The sequence below is a fragment of the Suncus etruscus genome, chromosome 5 (assembly GCF_024139225.1).
Source record: "Suncus etruscus isolate mSunEtr1 chromosome 5, mSunEtr1.pri.cur, whole genome shotgun sequence".
NCBI classification, from domain to species: Eukaryota; Metazoa; Chordata; class Mammalia; order Eulipotyphla; family Soricidae; genus Suncus; species Suncus etruscus.
This window is the reverse complement of record NC_064852.1, coordinates 57,012,493-57,033,726: the sequence shown is the minus strand read 5'-3', so window position 1 is coordinate 57,033,726 and position 21,234 is coordinate 57,012,493. Positions and strand designations below refer to the sequence as shown.

Genomic DNA, 21,234 nt, shown 5'->3' with positions numbered 1-21,234 from the left:
TCTTGTGTTTTTCAACTTTTTTTATGTCAATGAAAGTTAAGTGCCATGTTGGTTAAATTTTTGCCAAATAAGCACAAAGCAAACCCTAGCAAAAGAAAAAAAATGCACAGTTCATGAATTTTTAAAAGTTCATACATAATATATCATAAAAGTAGGATGAATAATATGGGACATGGGCTTTAATAAAAAGTTCCTTGACCATTTCTCAGAGAACTGAGATGTAATCAATACCAAAAATGGTATCTTGGGTACAACACCAAGATTTATGATATTTTTGTCAAGAGTGACACTTTTTGCTTCCTTTATCAGCTGGGGGACATGATATTGAATTTTGAGAACACAAGAAAGAAAAGTATTTTTTATCTATTTGACAGCACTTCAAGGTTGCGCTTTATGGTTCGCTTGTGACATTGTCTTTGATGGAAGGAAAATAACAATTTAAACAAGTGTTCTGAAGGCTACAGGGAGACTTACGTGCATCCTAACATCGGTCCATGACTGTGTTAAACTTCGGCTTCTTTCCACCTCTGAAAGCATATCTCCAGAAGAGAGATCTAAGATTCGTGAGTGAAGTTTCTAGGGAAAAACAAGCAGAAACAAATAGTAATGGCTACTTATTAATTTCAAGATCCTCTCTTAACCGACTAATTTCAAAAGTTAGGATTATTTAGGTAACTACTGATGTTTTACCACAGTTTATCTTTACTTTTGGTATGCAAAGTTAGCTGCACCTTTACCATCACTCAGAGCCCTACCACAGCTGGTCAGCTAAAATGTTGACATTTCTACATTGGACAACAACATGATCACTCAAGAAAGTTGACTCGAATTTATCGAAAGTTCATATGGTCTGTGTAGTAATGATAATAAATAATCCCATTTTCATCATCTATATATCTGTGGTAGATAAGAAGGGGTAAAACTAAGTAGTTGAAAAAAAAACAATTACTAAGAAAAAATGAATATCCCAGACCATTTATTGGCTAGCATTACAATTAACTTCTTAGAATTCACCTTAAAAATAATCAGCATATTAACCTTATTATGTTGAGTAGTATTTAAAATCTGAGCAAATAATTATAAAAGTGACCTTATTTCTTAACAGCATTGATCTTGTGAAATCTTCCCTTGGACACATTTTAACTCAAAGTCGTTAATGTCATCTGTTAGGAACAATTAATGTGAATGGAAAATAATTGCATCAGGGATTTGAGGACTTGGAGGATTTTTGTGCATTAATATTCACATGCTATTCGATTATATAGTCAATTCTTTATTTCAGCTTTGCTTAGGAGGCCTGCTAAATCCAGTACATTTCACTTATTAATCTCTATACTAATTATTAAGGCTTTCCTGTAGACATTAAATTTGATCTGTTTAATTGCAAATACAATAAAACTCGTGATTTATGACAAATGTTTCTATAAGGCTGGTGCCATTTTAAAAATGGTTTTAACAAACACAGTTGCCATACCTGCATTCAGCTAGCTTTAAAGACTCACTCTGTTCTCAAAGGAGATGTAAACCAAGGAGTGAAAAATCATGGGTACACCTACACAGCGAACACTAGCAATCTTGGGAGGAGAGGGCAGGCCCCACACTGCTGAAGGCAATACCTTCTGTACCCATCACTCACAATTGACACTATTCCAGTAACCCTGTTTCACCACTCTTCTAAGACTCTCTGCAGAGCTATCAATCAGACCAAAACTTCAGTTATGCCAGCATTTGGAATTCTTTTGGAATGAGTGCTGGCACCCTCCCCCTACCTTCCTATATATCTGCAAGAAAGAAATCATGCCCCATAAAAGTTGCAATATCTAGACAACTCTAATATTGTTAATACTAGAGTAGAAACACATCAACTTAGATGCAAATATGTATCTGAAGCTACTTACTGTTCAGAAAAGAAGTAACAGTATGATCAACCAGTAAAATGAGCTTACTAAACCTTCTGACAATGACTGGCAATAAATGCATTATGAGATACAATTACTTAAAAAAATTTCTTGTTGCTGTAATTTTTCTTTCTTTCCTCTTGTCTTTTATTTTTAAATAATTTTGCTCCTACTTGCCTGGAAATAAATGTGTTATGATCAACTATATGCCAAGTATTTGTCTTTAAATAAAGTTATTTTGTATTAAGAAAGTGGTTCCTGTGACTTGGTCACAATTTCTATGATTTTGGCTAGCAAAATATTGAATCAAATAAGTAATGTAGTCAAGCATTTCTTCTTTACCTTTGAAACATATTCTTTCCCATTCCATTTTCTCCCCCAGAGTAACTGGAGGAGGATCTTGAAATACTTGGAATTCTCTTTCAGCTCATAAATGCTCAGTTCATCTGTGAGTGAATAGGTTGTTCCCTCCTTCTTTCCTCTATTTCCTTTCCTTTTCTTCTCTTGAGCACAGTGATTTACAATATTGCTAATGATGGGTTTTGTTTTTCGTTTTTTTTTTTGGGGGGGGGGCACATTGAGCAGTGCTCAGGGGTTATTCCTGGCTATCTGCTCAGAAATAGCTCCTGGCAGGCATGGGGATCATATGGGACGCCAGGATTCGAACCAACCACCTTAGGTCCTGGGTCGGCTGCTTGCAAGGCAAATGCTGCTGTGCTATCTCTCCGGCCCCTAATGATAGGTTTTTGTGTACAACACAGTCCAGCACCACTCTCTCCTTTGAGTATTCACATTTCTCTATCATTGTGCCAGTGTCTTTACATCATCCCTTTTGCCCAGGCACCCATAAGCTTTCTACTGAAAACCAGTTTTAGTTTCTGTTGCCTTTGTATAATTGTTATATATCTATTTTGTTTCTTTACAACCCACATATTAGAGAGATTATTCTTGTGTTCCCCTGGCATTCTGACTAAACTCATTCAACACAATATTCATCCACTTAACAGCCAATTGCATTATTTTAGTTTTTAAATAGCTGAGCATATTTGTTGAATATATATTTAAATATATATCATAGTTACATCATATTTCCTTCTTTAGAAATTAAGTTCTAAAATTGAGAAAACGCCAAACAAGTAACTTTTGAAAATGTATTTATCAATATGCAAAGTCTAGGGAGTTATGGGAAATGACATTCAACAAAAGAGTGATGATTTTAAGTGGTATGTCATGTGATTTTTGAGAAAAGTTCTTAAAGATTAGATACCTAGCTTCTCATTCAGCTTATGGTTATTCTTCATTTCTTCTTATCAGATATATGATGTCATCCATTTGCTTTCTGCATGATTATGTGTGTGCATTTAAAGCCATTCTCCTAAATGGTAGGATACATCAGTGGCTTTAGTCCAAATGGTCATTTCCCCACATTGAAGATGTTAAGGTTCTGTGGGAGAGGGGACAAGTCCTAGGGCAAGCAGCCAGTAGACCTTAGTACTGGTCTTTTTTAATGTATAGGTTAATAGCTCTTTGGAACATAATTGAACCTCTCTATCTCAGATTCATCTTTTGTGACAGAGTGGGAAAAAAGGGACAACTTAAACTTACCTCATAGGTAGGATAAAACATTTCTCTATTCAGAGGGATAGTAAAAATCCATACACTCTTATACCAATTATCATAACAGAGCTTGCAATAAATTTTCAAACACTAAGGTACAAATGACTTATTTGCTGTTTTAAAAAAATGAAATTATGGGTCTATAGAGATAGAACAGTGGGTAGGGCACATGTTGATATGAATAATTTGAGTTGTTTTTTTTGTTTTTGTTTTTGTTTTTGGGCCACACCCATTTGATGCTCAGGGGTTACTCCTGGCTATGTGCTCAGAAATCGCCCCTGGCTTCGGGGGACCATATGGGACACAGGGGTTTGAACCGCAGTCCGTTCCTTGGCTAGCGCTTGCAAGGCAGACACCTTACCTCTAGCGCCACCTTCCTGGCCCCGGATAATTTGAGTTTTATCCCCAGTATCCCATATGGTCCTTTGAGTATTTTCAGGATGGTTCCTTGAGTACTTCCAGGAGTGATCTCCTGAGTACAGATCTAGAGATAGCCCTGAGTACTGCCAGTCATGGCCCAAACAAGAACAACAACAATAATAAAGTAATTACTTGTGTTAGGTATTAATTTCTAAATGTATAATCAGAGTAAAAATTATTTTGGACCAAAAAAACTATCATGGCAAAACTCTAAGTAAGAAACTGTTGGTAGGTATCATCCATGCACAATATTTCTTATAATCAAACCATGAAAGCTTACAAATCTGAAGTTATTACTTTTCTTAATTAAACTTCATCAACAAATTGCATTTTTCACATATACATGTGTATATATGATATTATAATATACCTGAGCAAAAGATAGAGAGATACACAAAGACAAAGAATATATCACTTTTTAAAATGGTATTATGTTATTGGTACTTCATTCAGGTCATAGTGAAAACTAGGGAGAATGAATATACAGAAAATTCAATTACACTTATAGTCAGAAACAATATAACTGACTGAAAAATAACAAAACCTCTTTAAAAAAAGTCCTGCTGCTTATTCAGAGGACAAAACACCCTCACATACCAATCTACAGCTCACCTTTATTGGCAGTGTCTTCAAAAATTTATTTTAACTGAAATACTTCAAAATTATACATTCACAAGAAGACTGGGTTTATATGTTTAAAAGCTAATATCTTAGACACGGAAATAAGCATAACTATGTAGTATAGGCTTGAAATTAACGTGACATCATCTCTTACTTTATCTCAGTAACAGATTCTACCTAGTTTCACTTATACCAAAGTTGAAGTAACTGAGTTCTTTTCATGTAAATGCCTTTTTGGAAGGTAAATATCTATGCTGCTTTTCCTGTTAGACTGCTTCTATTTTCTCTATTGTAAGTCCTCCTTACTCTTGAGTTGATGCTTTTGTCAGTCTCTCATTGGCACACTCTCCCTGCTCCTGCCCATTTTTCAAGAGCTGCAGAACTCTAAGACCTATACCAAGAACACAATCTGATTATTGTTGGTATAGATAATATTACTCCCACCTAAAATAGCTGAATTGTTCCTGTGTATATATTTTATTTTCCTAATAGGGTGATCAGCACTATGAGAACACAGGCCAAAATATTTTGGTTTGGTTTTGTGGCATAGACACTCTAAATGAATATACTTCTCCTCCTTTCTGGTTACACAACTAGATTTTCTTTCCCAGCCTCTTGTATAGCTAAGTGTGTCTAGGTGACATTGTGAGTTCTAGTCTATGGAGTGTTGTCAGCTCAGGACCAGGAATATCTTCCATATGAGATACTACTTCTCTGGGTTTTTTTCTCCCTCTATAAATCTCCTTGATGCAGCCCCTTCAGTACAGTAATCTGGGAAGCCAAATGTTGAAAATGGAAATATTTGGTGAAAGGGATATAAACTGCTTAACTGGAGGAAGAACTGCCTTAGAATTTCTCTGGACTTTCTGTAAGGAGGAAAAAAAAACTGGCACAAGATTTGAGATATTATTAATTAGGGGCCAGCAGATTATCATTAGTCTCCTCTGGAATAATGACAGATAAGCTATATATGTCATTAAAGTATGCATATATTCATACATACATTAACACATATTTATGGCAGCAAACCAAGGTGAAAAAAATCCTCACTGAGGATTTTCTGTTTCACAGGAAAGAAGTCAACTTTCTTTCCTTGTGGAGGGGATTTGTGTGATGAGTTAAGGTGGATTATCATTCACAGTGAGGACATACTACAAATCAGATTCCCCCCCCCAAAAAAAAAACCACTCAAGTTGGGGACCTGGAGATGTCAGGTAGCTGGTCCCTGAAAGACAAGCCAAGTAATGAATCTGTAGTGCATGATCCTATTTTTGGTCAATCAAATTTCTGCTCTGCAGTTCCTTATTTCTAATCCAGAACTAGAAACATACCCTCGAACCATTAAAAAGACTGTGCTGTATCTGAGGGTGAGGTGCAGTGGGGAATGAAACTAGAATTGTGATCCCCTTCAGAGTAGTCATTCCTGATTCTGGGATTCTGCAGTTAATGATGCAGCAGAGCACAGACTAAGATGTAGTTGGGTCTTTTATAGTTGATCTATTTGCCATTTTTTGTTTCTCTTTTACTAATGGAAACACAATTTTTTGGCTGCTTAGTGAAGGCTTGCCTGTATTTAATAGTATTACAACTGTTTTTTTTTTATTCCATTTTCTAGGTGTCATCTTTTTTTTGGGGGGGGGGGTATGGCAAGAGAGACAAATCTCCTGGGACATATCTGCTGGGCTCAAATCTTACTCCTGGCTTTGCAGTCCGGGATCAAACTTGGGCCTATACTATGCAAAGGCACTTTACCACCTTTCCTGTATCTCTGACCTCTCCAGAGTGATGTCTTAACTTGTTAGGCCAAGAATACATTGAGACCCAATTTAGTTGGCAAAGGTAAGATTAAAAATCTTATCATGATGAGTAAAATGTAGGCACTATGCTAAACAAATAGAGTAAAAGAGGCTTATGAGCTGCTTTTCTACTTACTGATGTTCTTACCAAAATTTGAGAAGGAAAATTAATTTAAAGAATTTTAAGGAATAAAACCTGAAAAATTGTTTATCTATTATTCTCTTCCTTATTTCCAGCTGAGAGTTGCTAACTCTTGTTCTCTTGCCTGTCTGCTGTTTGCAATGATCTCATTTAGAGAATCACCTTCTCACAAATCCAGGGCCATGTACTGTGGACTGATAACTTGCAGGAAAAAAACTACTGCTTCTTCAGTTTTGCTTTCAAATTGTTCTTTATCCAGTTTGGAGAACTAATTTCACTTTTCTGCTTCTGGAAAACCTTTCTGGGGCTCACTCCTGCTCTTTCAACTCAGCACAATCTCGACCCGTGTTTTATCTCTTTAATCTCTCCCCAGGGAGAGAATAGGTTATTAAGAAATTGTCTGAAAATCTTTGTAATTACTCAATTTCAATACTTCCTGTTTGTTTACCTTTCTGTATTTAACCTTTCTTACAAGGAAGGAAAACATTTGTGGATATTGAGAGATACTTTAAGAGACACTGACATGCAAATGTGTGAAGTAAAATTAAATATGACCCTGAATGAGAAACTATACAGCCAGATTAATTAGTCTGGTATATCTTGTTGGCTAATAAGGTCAATTTCAGAGGTCTGGGTAAGGTCATAAATGAAATTTTATGTAAAAAGCTTAAAATAACTTAATGCCTGGCTAAAATATTTTGGTGAAAGATTTTTTTTACCAGATTTCCTCACCCTCCAGGGATCTTCAAACTACAGCCCGCGGGCCACATATTCCCATTTTGTTTCTTCACTTCTAAATAAAATATATGCAGTGTGCATAGAAATTTGTTCATAATTTTTGTTTTTACTATAATCTGGCCCTCCAACAGTCTGAAGGACAGTGAACTGGCCCCCTGTTTAAAAAGTTTGAGGACCCCTGCCCTAAGCCCTCATGTTTTATCTAATTGACATCTGAGATTTATAAATTCTTCTTATAATTTTGCTGTACTCAGAAATGGTGTTTTCCCCTCTCCTTTCCAAATTCTACACAGTGATCCTATGTTAGATCCCCCCATCTCACATTTCACAGGCTGCATTTTGTTTCATTAAGAATTTATTATAAAACTGAATATTATATAATTTCACATTACATAATTGAGTATTATATGGTCACTTCCTATATTCATATCAATTTGAGACTAAGACAAAATCTTTTTGACCCAAAGCTGATGTTTTATTAATTATGCCATTATTTCCATTTTTAGATAGAGATAAAACATAATACCTGCTGATGCCCTACAATCTGCGTTTCAGATGCTCTCCTTGAGGGCCCTTAAAAAATGTACCTTTTAACATTTGATCGTACTTCAGCAGCTGAACTTCTTATAGCTATTTTTTAATGCTCTCTACAACAGTCCTTGCTGAAATGATTATTTTCCCTGACAATGTGTACAATTGTCTTGCATATCAATCCTTAGGTGTCCCAAATGAATTCTGTTTTGCTCTGGATGGTGCCTCTGCAAAAACGACATGGTTCTACCTACATCCTCTTTTCTCCTTTTCCACAATCTATGGTTATAAACTACTTTTGAAACAATTATTCCACAGCTATATTCAAAATCTTCTGCAAGGGTCACTACTACCATGACAACCTGATTATTTTCTGCCGAAGGGAGCAGTATTTGGTTTGGTGACTAGGAAGTTTACTGGGGCTTCTGCAATTTGGACTGATTACTAAAATATACCAAATCTGTCAGGTCTTCTGAAATTCCATTAACAGTACCCTATGCGCCTAAGGGCAGAGAATCAAAGAAAAGACAGATGGGATGCAAACAGCAGACCTTCCCCTTGGGAGTCTTCACTCTAATTAGCCCGACCAGACACATTTATGAAACATCTACCATGTACAGAGTTCTGACTATAAACAGACTTGAGGAAGCTCATTATTGGAGTCTCTATACCAAAGGTAAGTGCAGATGCACAGATACTAGAAACATAATTATTCCTGATTGTATACAGGAGAGTGGGAGGAGGGTCTCCTCAGCAATGCTTGGAGACAAGGGGGTCATTTTCATAGTAATGCTGACTAATAAATACTTGGTTCGAGCAAAGTGGTGTTACTTAGGGTCATCCTTTGAGGTGTTCAGAGTTCACTAGCCTTAGACAAGGCTGTGCTCTAGTTTGAGGGGTGCTATGTTGAAGCAATTATCTAACTCAAGTCTGAGCGTTCAAGTCAGAGCTCCAGCCCTATGAACTATCTATCCCTCACCCTACTTACTAAAATTTAAGAGCAGAATATGCAAAAGAAATCACAGTACAGTTAAAATAGGGTCAGGTCAGAATAGTGTGGTCAGAATTATTATCATGAACAATTGTGTTAACCCACAATTGTACTATAATTGTTCAAGGTGATAATCTGTACGAACTATTCTGGCAGCAAGATCTTAATTATTAACACCTAAATCTTTTGGTCTCTTTACAGGAAACATTAGGAAGAATCTGAAATATGGACTGCAAAACAACCAAGTGCTAGATTGTTGGGAAACAAGATATAAAGTTAGGGTTTTCCATGTAAGTTATTTAAACCTGAGAACCAGTTCTTAAGTGTGAGTCACACTTGCATGCCAATTCTAAGACTGAAGCTTCATTTTGTTTGCCCTGAACTGAGATAGGAAATGATTCAGCACAGCCAGAGTCTATTCTTGTTCAAAGAGATACAGAAGTACCTTGAAATTTCCATTTTTATCACTAATTATTTTAACAGGTACTTTACAAAGTGTTATCCAATTGCCCCTGCTGTTTTGTAAAATTATCAACAGTACATTTTACATTTTTAAATCAGGTTTTATTTTCAGAAAGTCTTCTGAATTTTTGAAGGTTTTCACATTATAACATGTAGGAAATATATTATGTCTGATTTTAGAGACTATCTAAAGCAATTGGGACAAAAGATACCATAATGTTCTTCATTATTTGCCAATATCCTCTACTTTTATACAACATATTAAAATTTGCATGGGTGGTCACTAAATGAGAGTCAATGGGCATTTATTCGAAAGCAATGAATTACCTCCTCCTTGTGGGGGAAGGATGCACTGTATAAACATTCCTTAATTCCCTCCTCTTATTTATGAATTTCAGTCTTTTCCATGGTAGAAGTTATTACATAATTTTTTAGAGCTGAAGAACTCAACTAAAGCTAAGAAAAATAACCCAAGTTGTTAAAAATCCTTTAGTTAGTTTTAAATAACTTATATTATAACCTCAGTAAGTAAGTTATAATATATTATATAATATCTTCATTTCTACACCCAAACATAATTCCTTTATTATTCAAAAATTTCTTTCTTACTGTTACTGTTATTATTACAGTCAGTTTTGTTACATTGGCAATATTATGAGTACTGAGATAGTCTTTTTATAAGTTCCTATCTTATTTTTTCTTGTTTTGCTTTGTTTTTTGGCCACATGTGACTGGGCTCAGGACTTGCTCCTGACTGACCTGGAGTAAGGGAATTGAAACTGCTCTATTACATGCAAGCTAAGCACTATTTCTACTCTACCATCTCTGGCTGATTTGAATTCTACATTCCTTCCAGGTAAATATAGCTCTGTCTATAAACTTGGTTTATAAATCAATGACAAGGGGGAACCTACGGAGAAATAGCATGCTCCCTATAACAGGTATTTGTTAAGTACTTACACTTTTTTATTTTTGGGGTTTTTTGGACCACACCTGGTGATGCTCAGGGGTTACTCCTGGCTATGGACTCAGAAATCACTACTGACTTGGGGGGCCATATGGGATGCCAGGGATCCAACCATGGTCCATCCTAGGTCAACAGTAAGCAAATGTCCTACTGCTTGCACTACTGCTCCAGCCCCTACTTGTACTATTTTTAATGTTTTTCTTCCTTTTGCTTTTGGGCTTTTACAGGCTATAGATAAACCTAGCAGCAGAGTTTGGGGGTACCATAGGTGTCAGGATTTTACCTGGGTTTCCTACATGTACACTAACTCAATTATTCAGTCCACTCATCCATTATGTTATTCTTATTTAATCTTTGCCATTCTACAGATTAGAAAATTGAATAACAAGATGAGTTCTTTAAATCAGGGATTTGAGGGGCCGGGTAGGTGGCGCTGGAGGTAAGGTGTCTGCCTTGCAAGCGCTAGCCAAGGAAGGACCGCGGTTCGATCCCTCGGCGTCCCATATGGTCCCCCCAAGCCAGGGGCGATTTCTGAGCACATAGCCAGGAGTAACCCCTGAGCATCAAACGGGTGTGGCCCAAAAACCAAAAAAAAAAAAAAATCAGGGATTTGATTGAACAGACTTTGGGGCTTCCCCTTAGAACACCTCATTCTCTTCCCCTAAATTATTGTATCATAAATGAAGAACAAACACAATGCCTACCATCAAGGTGCTTATAGAAAGACAAACCACCAATATCTTGTGCGATGTAGCTCACAACAGGGCACTCAGCAGTGTTTTTTCATAAGAAGCAATAGCCAAGATTTTAAAAACAAGAAATGACGACTTCAGTAAAAGCCAAGAAAGGAAAACTTTTAAAAAGATCTCTGGGCAGAGCATGTGCTAAGGTTCAGAGTAAAATAGAATGTATTATATGTTTACAAATAATTTACTAAGACCACAGAAGTGAATTTGAGGCAAAAGAGGAGGAAAGATTCTCAGCAATAAAGAACTTACCACAAGATACCTAGTGAATAAGTTTCCGGGCTGGGATCTATCACTCTGCAAAATACCTGCTTTATATTTTTTTCTGTATGCATTTCCTAACCTACATTTTTCCTTTTCTAATGCTAAACTTGGCTGTGAGCCCTCACTTAAGAGCTTCATTCTATGTTAACAAAAAGAGATCTAGAAGAAGAGTAGATGGGTTTTGGGAAGCATTGCCCACTCTGGGCATATACATCAGCTTCCATACTTTCTCAGCATGCTTCTTCCTTGAGGATGTAGTAGGGACAGCAGTTTGGAATCAGAGCACTTGCCTGATGTATGCTGCAACTGTGTGGATAGTTGCCAGCATTCCAGAGATCTCTAATCACTTATCCAAACAGGCACAGAGTGACTTCCATATAGAACATTGTTGCACTGAGCAGAGCTCTGTTCTTAAAATTATACAATGAGATTTTTGCTTAGCAGCAGAGTAAGGTAAAATGTGCTGCCAGTGTTTTGAAGAACCCACAAAGTCAGGTAAAATTATTGAGATGAGTGCTTCCATATGAAATTTAAAAATAAAGATGAGATGGGGCCGGAGAGATAACATGGAGGTAGGGCAGTTTGCCTTGCATGCAGAAGGACGGTGGTTCGATTCCTGGCCAGGAGTGATTTCTGAGCGAAGAGCCAGAAATAACCCCAAGCACTGCTGGCTGTGACCCAAAAACAAAAACAAAAAGAATAAAAGAAAGATGAGAATAAAGAAAATGCAGAGTTTAGGAAATTACATTACTACTGGGCCCTTAAGAAACAAAATCCCGGCCTGGAGAGATAGCATAGTGGCGTTTGACTTGCAAGCAGTCGATCCAGGACCAAAGGTGGTTGGTTCGAATCCCGGTGTCCCTTATGGTTCCCCGTGCCTGCCAGAAGCTATTTCTGAGCAGACAGCCAGGAGTAACCCCTGAGCACCACCGGGTGTAGCCCAAAAACCATAAAAAAAAAAAAAAAAAAAAAAAGAAACCAACAAAATCCTTTCCTTACACCTATATTCATTGCAGTACTACTTACCATAGCAAGACTCTGGAAACAACCAAGATACCCTTCAACAAATGAATGGCTAAAGAAACTGTGGTACATATACACAATGGAATATTATGCAGCTGTCAGGAGAGATGAAGTCATGAAATTTTCCTACCATGGATGTACATGGAATCTATTATGCTAAGTGAAATAAGTCAGAGAGAGAAAGATGCAGAATGGTCTCACTCATCTATGGGTTTTAAGAAAAATGAAAGACATTCTTGCAATAATAATTTTCAGACACAAAAGAGAGGAGGGATGGAAGTTACAGCTCACCTCATGAAGCTCACCACAAACAGGGATGAGTTTAGTTAGAGAAATAACTACATTGTGAACTATCCTAACAATGAGAATGTATGAGGGAAATAAAAAGCCTGTCTAGAGTACAGGCGGGGATTGAGTGGGGAGGAGGAAGATTTGGGACATTGGTGATGGGAATGCACTGGTGCTGGGTGGTGTTCTTTACATGGCTCAAAACCAAACACAATCATGTATGTAATCAAGGTGTTTAAATAAAATGTATATTAAAATAAAAACTTCAGGATTCTCTTTTCTGACACTATCTTGTAACAGACAGGGTAAGAATATATCAGAGTGTTAAAGAAAATGATTTTGTAGTATGCCTTCAGATGCACTTTACAGCATATTAAAAACTTGGTTTTAATAGGACAAGTTGTTAAAGTTTTGTTCATTTTATACTATTTGTGAAGACATAGTGCACAAGTGCAATTTCTGACTAGATGCTCAACAAAGGTCCATAGCATCACCTCCCCTTATAGTAAACATTAAGGCTGAATCATCAGTTTAGATTTACTACTTCATTTTATTTTATAGGCTGTATTGTTACAGATCTGCATCAGTTTCTACACAGCTTTATCCCTATAGCAGTTTTTTAAATCCATGTTACATCACTCCATGGTAAGGAATGCCTCTTGGCATTATAAATAAGCAGTTCAAACTTGTTATTTATGTGGCTTCCTAGTAGCAATTTGAAATATAGGGCATACAATTACTAGCTTACTATATTGCTCAATATTAACAGTGGGAAGGGTAATATGTAAAACAGACATTAAAGGATTAGCTTTGAAATGCATTTTACCAAACTAAATCATTTCTTGGCAAATGGCAGTTTTCAGCTGTTAAGTAGAATTTATCAAGTCAAGTGGATTTATTTTTATTTTTTTATTAGTTTGTTAAATATAGTCCATATTTAAATTTAAATTTTTTTCAAACATACCAATACAAGCTCTTAAAAACAGAATCTACAACTGAAATGACAAGCAAGATGCTTAAGTCAAATTTTTCCTTGCTTCCCACAGAAAATATTCTAGTGAGATAACTGAAGACTCAATTTTGGCATGAGAGAGAACAGTACAGTAGATACAGTATTACAAACATTTGTATGATAGCTTGGGAAATTACAACTGTGTCAGAAAAGTCAGCAAAAGGCATATCTTCCACAAGAAATATAACACTGCTTCTATCTGTATTTCTGCTTCAGATTCTACAAGCACAAAACACTCTGTTCTAATCAAACATATTCCATAAACACTATAAATTTATGAAGCAGGTACCAAGAAAAAAATTGGAAAAATTCCTAATTTCCTAGGGTGGAAATTGTGAAGTATTAAATGAGTATTTGATGCATAAATACAAATAACATAATCTCTCTATTTTCTTTTGAGACACTCACCAGTTACCATAATCCTAAAATTATTCTGTCTTCTCAAATCCCTAAAGATGTATTAATTTTCTTAAAGACTGTTCTAAGGAAAATTTCCTTTAAAGATGCAAAATAATCTTTCTCTGAGCTTTCCTTTCATGTTATATTATGTGCAGCATTTCCAATTTCTGAATACAGAAAGTGACTTCTTTTTCAGAGGAATTAGTTATAGATCTGAAGATATTACTAAGGAATCAGCATTATAGAATAAAGAAACTGTTCACAGAATCATTTTACAAAGTGGGAGAATTAAATTCCTAAAAGTAATTATTGATATAAATTAAGGGACTACTTTGAACAAGTGTTAGAACCATGTTGCTCTTCAAGACAATATATATTTTTTTCCTTATGACTATGAGTTGAACACTGGTGATGGGTATGGGAATTATGTATCTGAGAGACCATTATAACAGAATTGTAAACCACAGAATATTAATGCATAGTTTTATAAAGACTACGAATAGAAGACAAAAAAATATGTTCCTCTCCAAGTGGTCAATGTCAACAACTTTGGGGAATAAAAACATTTGTTACGTTCAAATATCTACTTTTTAAACAATTATGTCATGTGAAAGAATTGTTTTTATTTTCTATTTAAATGTAAAAATATATTTATTCTAATTTTTAGTTAACATGGCTACAATAGTGTTAACATTAATGCTTTGTTTTTGGAGTACACCCTGAGATGCTCAAGAGTATTCTGGCTTTACACTCAAGAATTATTCATGATGGTTCACAGAGGAGCATATGGAATGCTGAGATCAAAACTGGATCAACTGCATGCAAAGCACATGCCCTAACCCTTGTAATACTGCTTCACCCCCAACATTGATGCTTTTGATATAAAAAGTTTATTTCTTAAACACTTTCCTACTGACATAAAATTTAAGTAATAAATTGCCCTCTAACTTTAGTATCACAAAATATTCAAGTCATTGTGTAAAATAATAAAATAAGCTGACTTAACTCATAAACTGTGTAAAATGAGAACAGTTATTCCAAAAGCTAGTGATCTAGTTGTAAAATATGTCATTCAGGACAGTTTACCATCCAATAGGCCAGAGTCCCTTATTAACTTGCATGCTAATGAAGAATGTAAAATAAAGCTTTAAACATTCAATATGAATTTTGTATTGAATTTTATAATAAGCTACAGTTAGCATTTATGTCATCTGTCAGACAGAAAGACTAGCACAAGGCCTGAGATATTAGAATTAATATTTGAATTAAAATGCTGGCTTGGTGTGACTTAGTTTCTTTACCCTGTGGTAGAAAAAATAATTAATTTAAGGATATAACAACAAAAGTAACTCATGGAAGCTAACGGAAGAGATAAATTCCTTTATTTTAAGAGTTGTGATGGCAATGTTATTTATTAAGATGGCTGGGAATTATTACATGTTAAATAACTGTTATTTTGAAGGCCACAAAATGTTATTTTATAGCATTTCTTTTGTGGCCAAGACAGAGAGCTCTTCATAAAAAAAATCAATTGAAAATTTCAAGATGGCAACAAGACAGAACAGAAGTCATCCTAGTATGACATTCCAATGGATCATAACCATTCTTTAATCGGCATTGGACTCAAAGATTCTGTACAATCCAAAATGAACCAATTATATTCTCCTCATGAATATCTCCAAAAATAAAATTTTACTTTGGATTTTAATACAAGTTTTCAATTGGCAATACTAGGCTTTCCCTCACACCAATGTCACATTACCTCAGTTAGTGATGAAGCTTCTGCTTTGCCACTGAGTTCATTGCAAACAAAAACTAAATCCTCAAATAGCTTCCTAAGATAGTTGACCTTCCCTTTTGAAAGCAGGCAAACTGTGATGACAATTGATGACACAGAACTTTAGAGAATTGACAGCAGGATATGTAGCCAAAGGAGAATACATACAAACAGCAAGAGAAAGAGAAATAACAATTTATAGAGTTTCTTTAGTTAACTGTGAATCCAAGTTGTTTTTTAACTTAAACATTATGAGATGCTTCTTTGAAGTTCCTAGGCTTTGCCTGTTCTCACAGAAAGGAGTGATATTCATGTCCTGGATGTTTTGGGCTGTGTGAATAGGAAATATGGAACTGATGTCTCATTTAAACCAAAAGATGCTGGGTTCCAGGTGGATAAAAGCAGAAAGTTTATGGTCACATTCATTCTGTACCCGCCTACCTGAATGTCATGCCCTATACTGCTATAATTCCACAGACCTTCACACTTTTTGCTTTTTTTCTGATTCTGAAATTTACTTGCTAGCACACGTGCTGCTGCTACCCCTGGTCTCTAATATATTGTTTTTGAGGACCATCAGTTTTAGCAAAATCCTGGATCAGTAAAAGAAATTCATAAAATGACAAACAATGACTTCATGACTACCTTATATGATTTTTTTCCTGACCATTCTTAGAACTGACATTTTCTTTGGCATATAAATGCCCCAAATACATAAGAGCAATACATTTTCTCTTGAACTCCCTCCTAAAATGGCCACATCTAATTAGAATATATTTTAATTACTATTATAACTATATGAGTTTTTATATGTGGTGCTGGTACTACACATTTGGCAATATGAAAAAGATTTAAATAACTTTGAATTAATTTGTGTCTGGACAAAGACAGACTCTGCCATGAGCCAACAAAGGACCATGTGGTTTGGTGTTGGTCAATGGATAATTGAGTAATTGTAAGAGTCTTAAATTCCTTTTCCCATTTAGTTCTTGAACCTGTCACTAGTGCCAGAATCATCTAAAGGAATTAGGCTGCTATCCATATAATCTCACTATTGACATTTATGCTGATCAATGTTGGCTCTTACAGAATTGGAATCTGCAAATCAATTCCTTTACTAGATTCTTTCTCACTGCTGCCATAATCATTTTATCACACAGGCTGCTGCTATCAATTGCTGCTTTATCACAATGTAATGGGACAAACTGAATCAGTTGCTCGAGAATGTTACAACATTTTTCCTGTCTGGTTTTAAATGTTACTTTTTTCAAATTTTAAGGGATTCTCTCAATAATTTCATGTGTATCTTATTTTCCCTTCAAGAAGTTTTATTAAATAAACTAATGTTGAATATTAAGGAAATTATATACAATACTTCTAAACATAATTTTTCCCTTTCCTTTCAGAAATTTCACATGACAGATGATAAAACCAATGACCTTGGCCAAATAGGCACAGTAGGCAGTAATATCTATAACTTTGGAAGCAGCTTAATATACTGTCCAGGTAGCTCTTCATTAAGAGAAGAACAACTGCTTCAAAACTGTTTCAGACCCACTTTTTATCTTTAATTGCAAATTAAGGAAAAACACTTTTGGTTGTGAAAAGAGACCCATTTCTACTCTAGAAAACTTAACTAAGGGCTATATACTTCACTAAGAAATAGTAAGGAGTGATTTAAAAAAAATAGGAGGCAAAGCCAAATATTCAGTGACTAATATTCGGTTCTACATTGATGATATAATAAAAATCTAGGCTTTATGTCTATATATATTTATAATTCCTAGAAAATAGTAAATATAAGAGGCTTTAGAGTTTGTTAGTTTGTTAATCCAGAATGTTCAATATATTTAAAAAACTGGAGGAAGGAAAAGTATATTTAGCTTCATTAAATTTCTTTGAACTAATATTTGGTTTTGAAACTTTCAGTTATGAATGTATTGTTTAGTAGTGTAAAGTTTACTTATTGCCATTAACCATAATCAGAGATATATTCATGTCATGTTACTATTGTTAAGAATTCTTTAAATATGGGGCTGGAGGGGTGGTGCAAGCGGTAAGGCAGTTGCCTTGCCTGCACTAGCCTAGGACAGAGCACGGTTCGATCCCCCCGGCATCCCATATGGCCCCCCTATCCAGGAGTGATTTCTGAGTGCATAGCCAGGAAACACTGGGTGTGGCCCCAAAACAAAAATATATATATATTTAAATATTATGTACATGTATCACTATTTAAGAGTACTTATCTTTTCATTTGAGTTATTTCTTGCTTTAGATATGAAACAGTACTAGTATCTTTCTATCAGACACTCATAAATTAGATTTTGATAATTAGACCGCAACACAATTGATTTACATTATAATCCTATATCTTTTTACATTTAAAAGCATTGTGCCAAGTATGGAGTCATAGGACTCTCTTATCAGAAAAGTGGCCCATGACTAAAGAAATAAATTTGAAGTCCAATTATCACACTGACTACAACTGTCCATCTCATGTTCTGTGTGACCTGTAGATATGTCATAGCTCTGCCTTTCCAGATATGAATAATAAAAGGGAAATGTTGTCACTCCAAACCTGCCAGTTAGCTTCAGAACAATGTGGTACTGGCCCTGTTTTAGATAGAAGTTTAGATTACTTTGAATCTCCTCTAAAATAAATGAGCATTCTTGTCATTGCCAGGCCTATTTCTAACACTATGGTTGTTATGTACTGCTGCAATCTAAACTTTAATGACATTTAGTCCTGTGGTTGGCCCACAGAGAAACTATTTCCAAACTTAGAAAGGCTATTAAAACATGTGCAGATGCCTGGAAAATTAATACTTTATCTAATCCTTATTTTTTGCCTCTAGGAAGCAAAGAAGAGTTAAGACTCAATAAAGATATTAGAGATCAATACATGGTCATAAAGAAAAGTGCTGGCTTTCTGGAGATGAGCAACAAATCAAAGTGCACTTTTGAAAAAGAGATTTCTTCTCTTTTTTCTCTCTCTCTCTCCTTCCCTTCTCCATGCTTTGGTCAAAGTCATTCACTTACTGAGAAATTAAAGGACAAATAGGAGTAGAATGAAAAATGAAAGGAAAAAGAATAGATATAAGGATAATTTTTTTCTATTCTACTTCATTTTGATTATTCAAGGTCCTGGATATTCACGAGTGAAGGCATTCATTCATTCCCATGTCAAAACCTCAATTTGTTAATGATAAGTTAAGGTTTCTATTTTGAGGTATCTTTAATTTATTAAAGAAATTATTCTGGGGTCTGAGCACTAGTATAGTGGATAAAGTGCTTGCTTTTAACAAGGCTGGAGTGAGTTTGATACTTGGCATCCCATGTAGTCCTGAGAACACCATTAGAAGTAATTAATTCTGAAGCGTAGAACCAGTGTAAATCCTGAGATTCAGTGTAGCCCAAGAAGTGAAAAAATATAGAAAAAGAAATTAGCATGATAGGGAGGAATTCTTCAAGGAAGACTCAAGTCTTATATAAAGCTTTGGGGCTGCATTATATTGCCTTGCCTTCCTTTATTGCAAGAAGGCAGTTTTCACTCCAGCATCCTAGGTGTCCTAGGAATGGTGTCCTAGGAATACCAATAGTGCATAAAAAGACTATATTTTTAAAATTACACAATGGAAATTTTACATATTTAATAAAATCATACATTTTAGAATTTTGAATTAGGATGGAGAAAGGAGAAAATTACAAAATATATTTTAGGTGTTGGAGAGATAGCTGTTTGCCTTTTACACAGTCAATCTGGACTGGATTCCCAGTATCACATATGGTCCCCAAATATCACCAGCAATGATCACTGAATATGGAACCAGGAGTAGTCCATGTGCATAGCTAATGACAACAGAAACAAAACAAAACACAATTTACCATATTTAAAAAATATATATGAATAGGGGCCAGAGAGATAGCATGGAGGTAATGGGTTTGCCTTTCATGCAGAAGGACAGTGGTTTGAATCCCGGCATCCCATATGGTCCCCCGAGCCTGCCAGGGGCGATTTCTGAGCATAGAGCCAGGAGTAACTTCTGATTGCTGCCAGGTGTGACCCAAAAACAATATATGAATAGAGCCTGTCATAGAAAATTACTTGGAAATCCTTAACAGAATATTATATGAATCATATTAGAAAACCATCATAAGAGATAAGTTCCTTGAAGAAAGCTCAAAATATCCAGATTGTGAATAACTAATTATTTGAAAACCAAAAATAAACAAGATTACTGTACTGTAAGACTACTACTGTAAGAAATAAAAGTCTGACTTGCGGAGATTAAATATGCAGATCTATTTTCTCAAATAGAAATTTGGAGGGAATTGCTAAAGTTTGGGAGGATGTTTTGTCACCTCTTACCCCAAATGTTAAAGTGATACACCAGGCAATGTTAGCCAAATAAACCAAGAAGCAATAATAGTCACATATTATTTTAAAGAACATATATATAATACATCCTCATGAAAAGGATGTATATTTACCTTGAAAATAAAAATATAAAGATTACATTCAAATACAAAATATAAAAAGGTTAACTTAAATTGATATGTCTTAAGCTTATAGTGATGTATATTTCTCTTATACCAAGATGTCTAGAGGTAAGAAGTAAAGGGCTGGTGTAGTTATATATTAACAAATTATTCCCATCTTCCTATTCTTATCTACTATTATTTTGGAAATGAGATACAAGAGCTTTACAAAGGTGTCATATATAACCTGGCATTATCTCCAATTTTCAGATAAGGAAGAAGTGCTTGAAGAACATATTAGCTGTAGGAAACTAAATACTTATCCCCCAATTCCCACAGACAACTAACTTCCATTTTGCTCCCTCAGGCAAGCAGAGCCAGATCCATATGTTGATCCTATGTGAAAGGGAAGCTAGTAAGTAAGACGTTTTGCGTGGTAGGTCATAAAGTAGAGAAAAAAAGAGGGATATTGAGTAAAAATAGATGTCATGAGTGCTGCTTTTCAAATATGTCTAATTCTCTCTTGGCAACAATTCTGCTGGTACCTCTTGATCCCTTTCAGGTGTGTATGATCATGCAACTGTCCATGGCCAATGAGACTTTTCTGGAATGCTCCAAATCAGAGCACTTTAATAGTAGTTTGGGACCTTCTAGGGTTTTCTTTTTTGGTTGAGTGGCTGGCAAATTTGGGGATAATAAAAACCTCATTAACCAGGTATCTTGAGCATCTAAAATGTGCAGAGATTCCCTACTAAGAGTCATGTAACACAAGTAAAAATAAATATTTATTTTTAAAGTCCTAGAAATTTTGTAACTATTCCAAATGATTAAATAAGGCAACTTAAAATTCCAGCCAGAAGAACAAAATAGAGAAGCAGAAGTAGTCCCAGGCAGCATCCAATATTGGTTTCAGTGAGATGATATTTCATCACCAACATTCTCTAATTCAAGTGAAATTAAGTGGACCTTAATTCATAATGTTATATCTGTCTTTGTACTACTCACAGGACATAGACAAATTATCCATCTCTCCTGTATTTCAATATAGGCAAGTGGCTAATGA

At 35.3% G+C, this 21,234-nt stretch overlaps 1 protein-coding gene across 1 annotated transcript in view; it reads right to left on the bottom strand.

The window, feature by feature from the left end:
- The window catches only part of NCKAP5 (NCK associated protein 5), a 564,957-nt gene that overhangs the window by 154,345 nt on the left and 389,378 nt on the right, over positions 1 to 21,234 (bottom strand). The window contains exon 8 of the mRNA XM_049773574.1: positions 475 to 576. Within this exon, the coding sequence (XP_049629531.1) occupies positions 475 to 576 (102 nt within the window). The remainder of the gene's footprint in view (positions 1 to 474; positions 577 to 21,234) is intronic.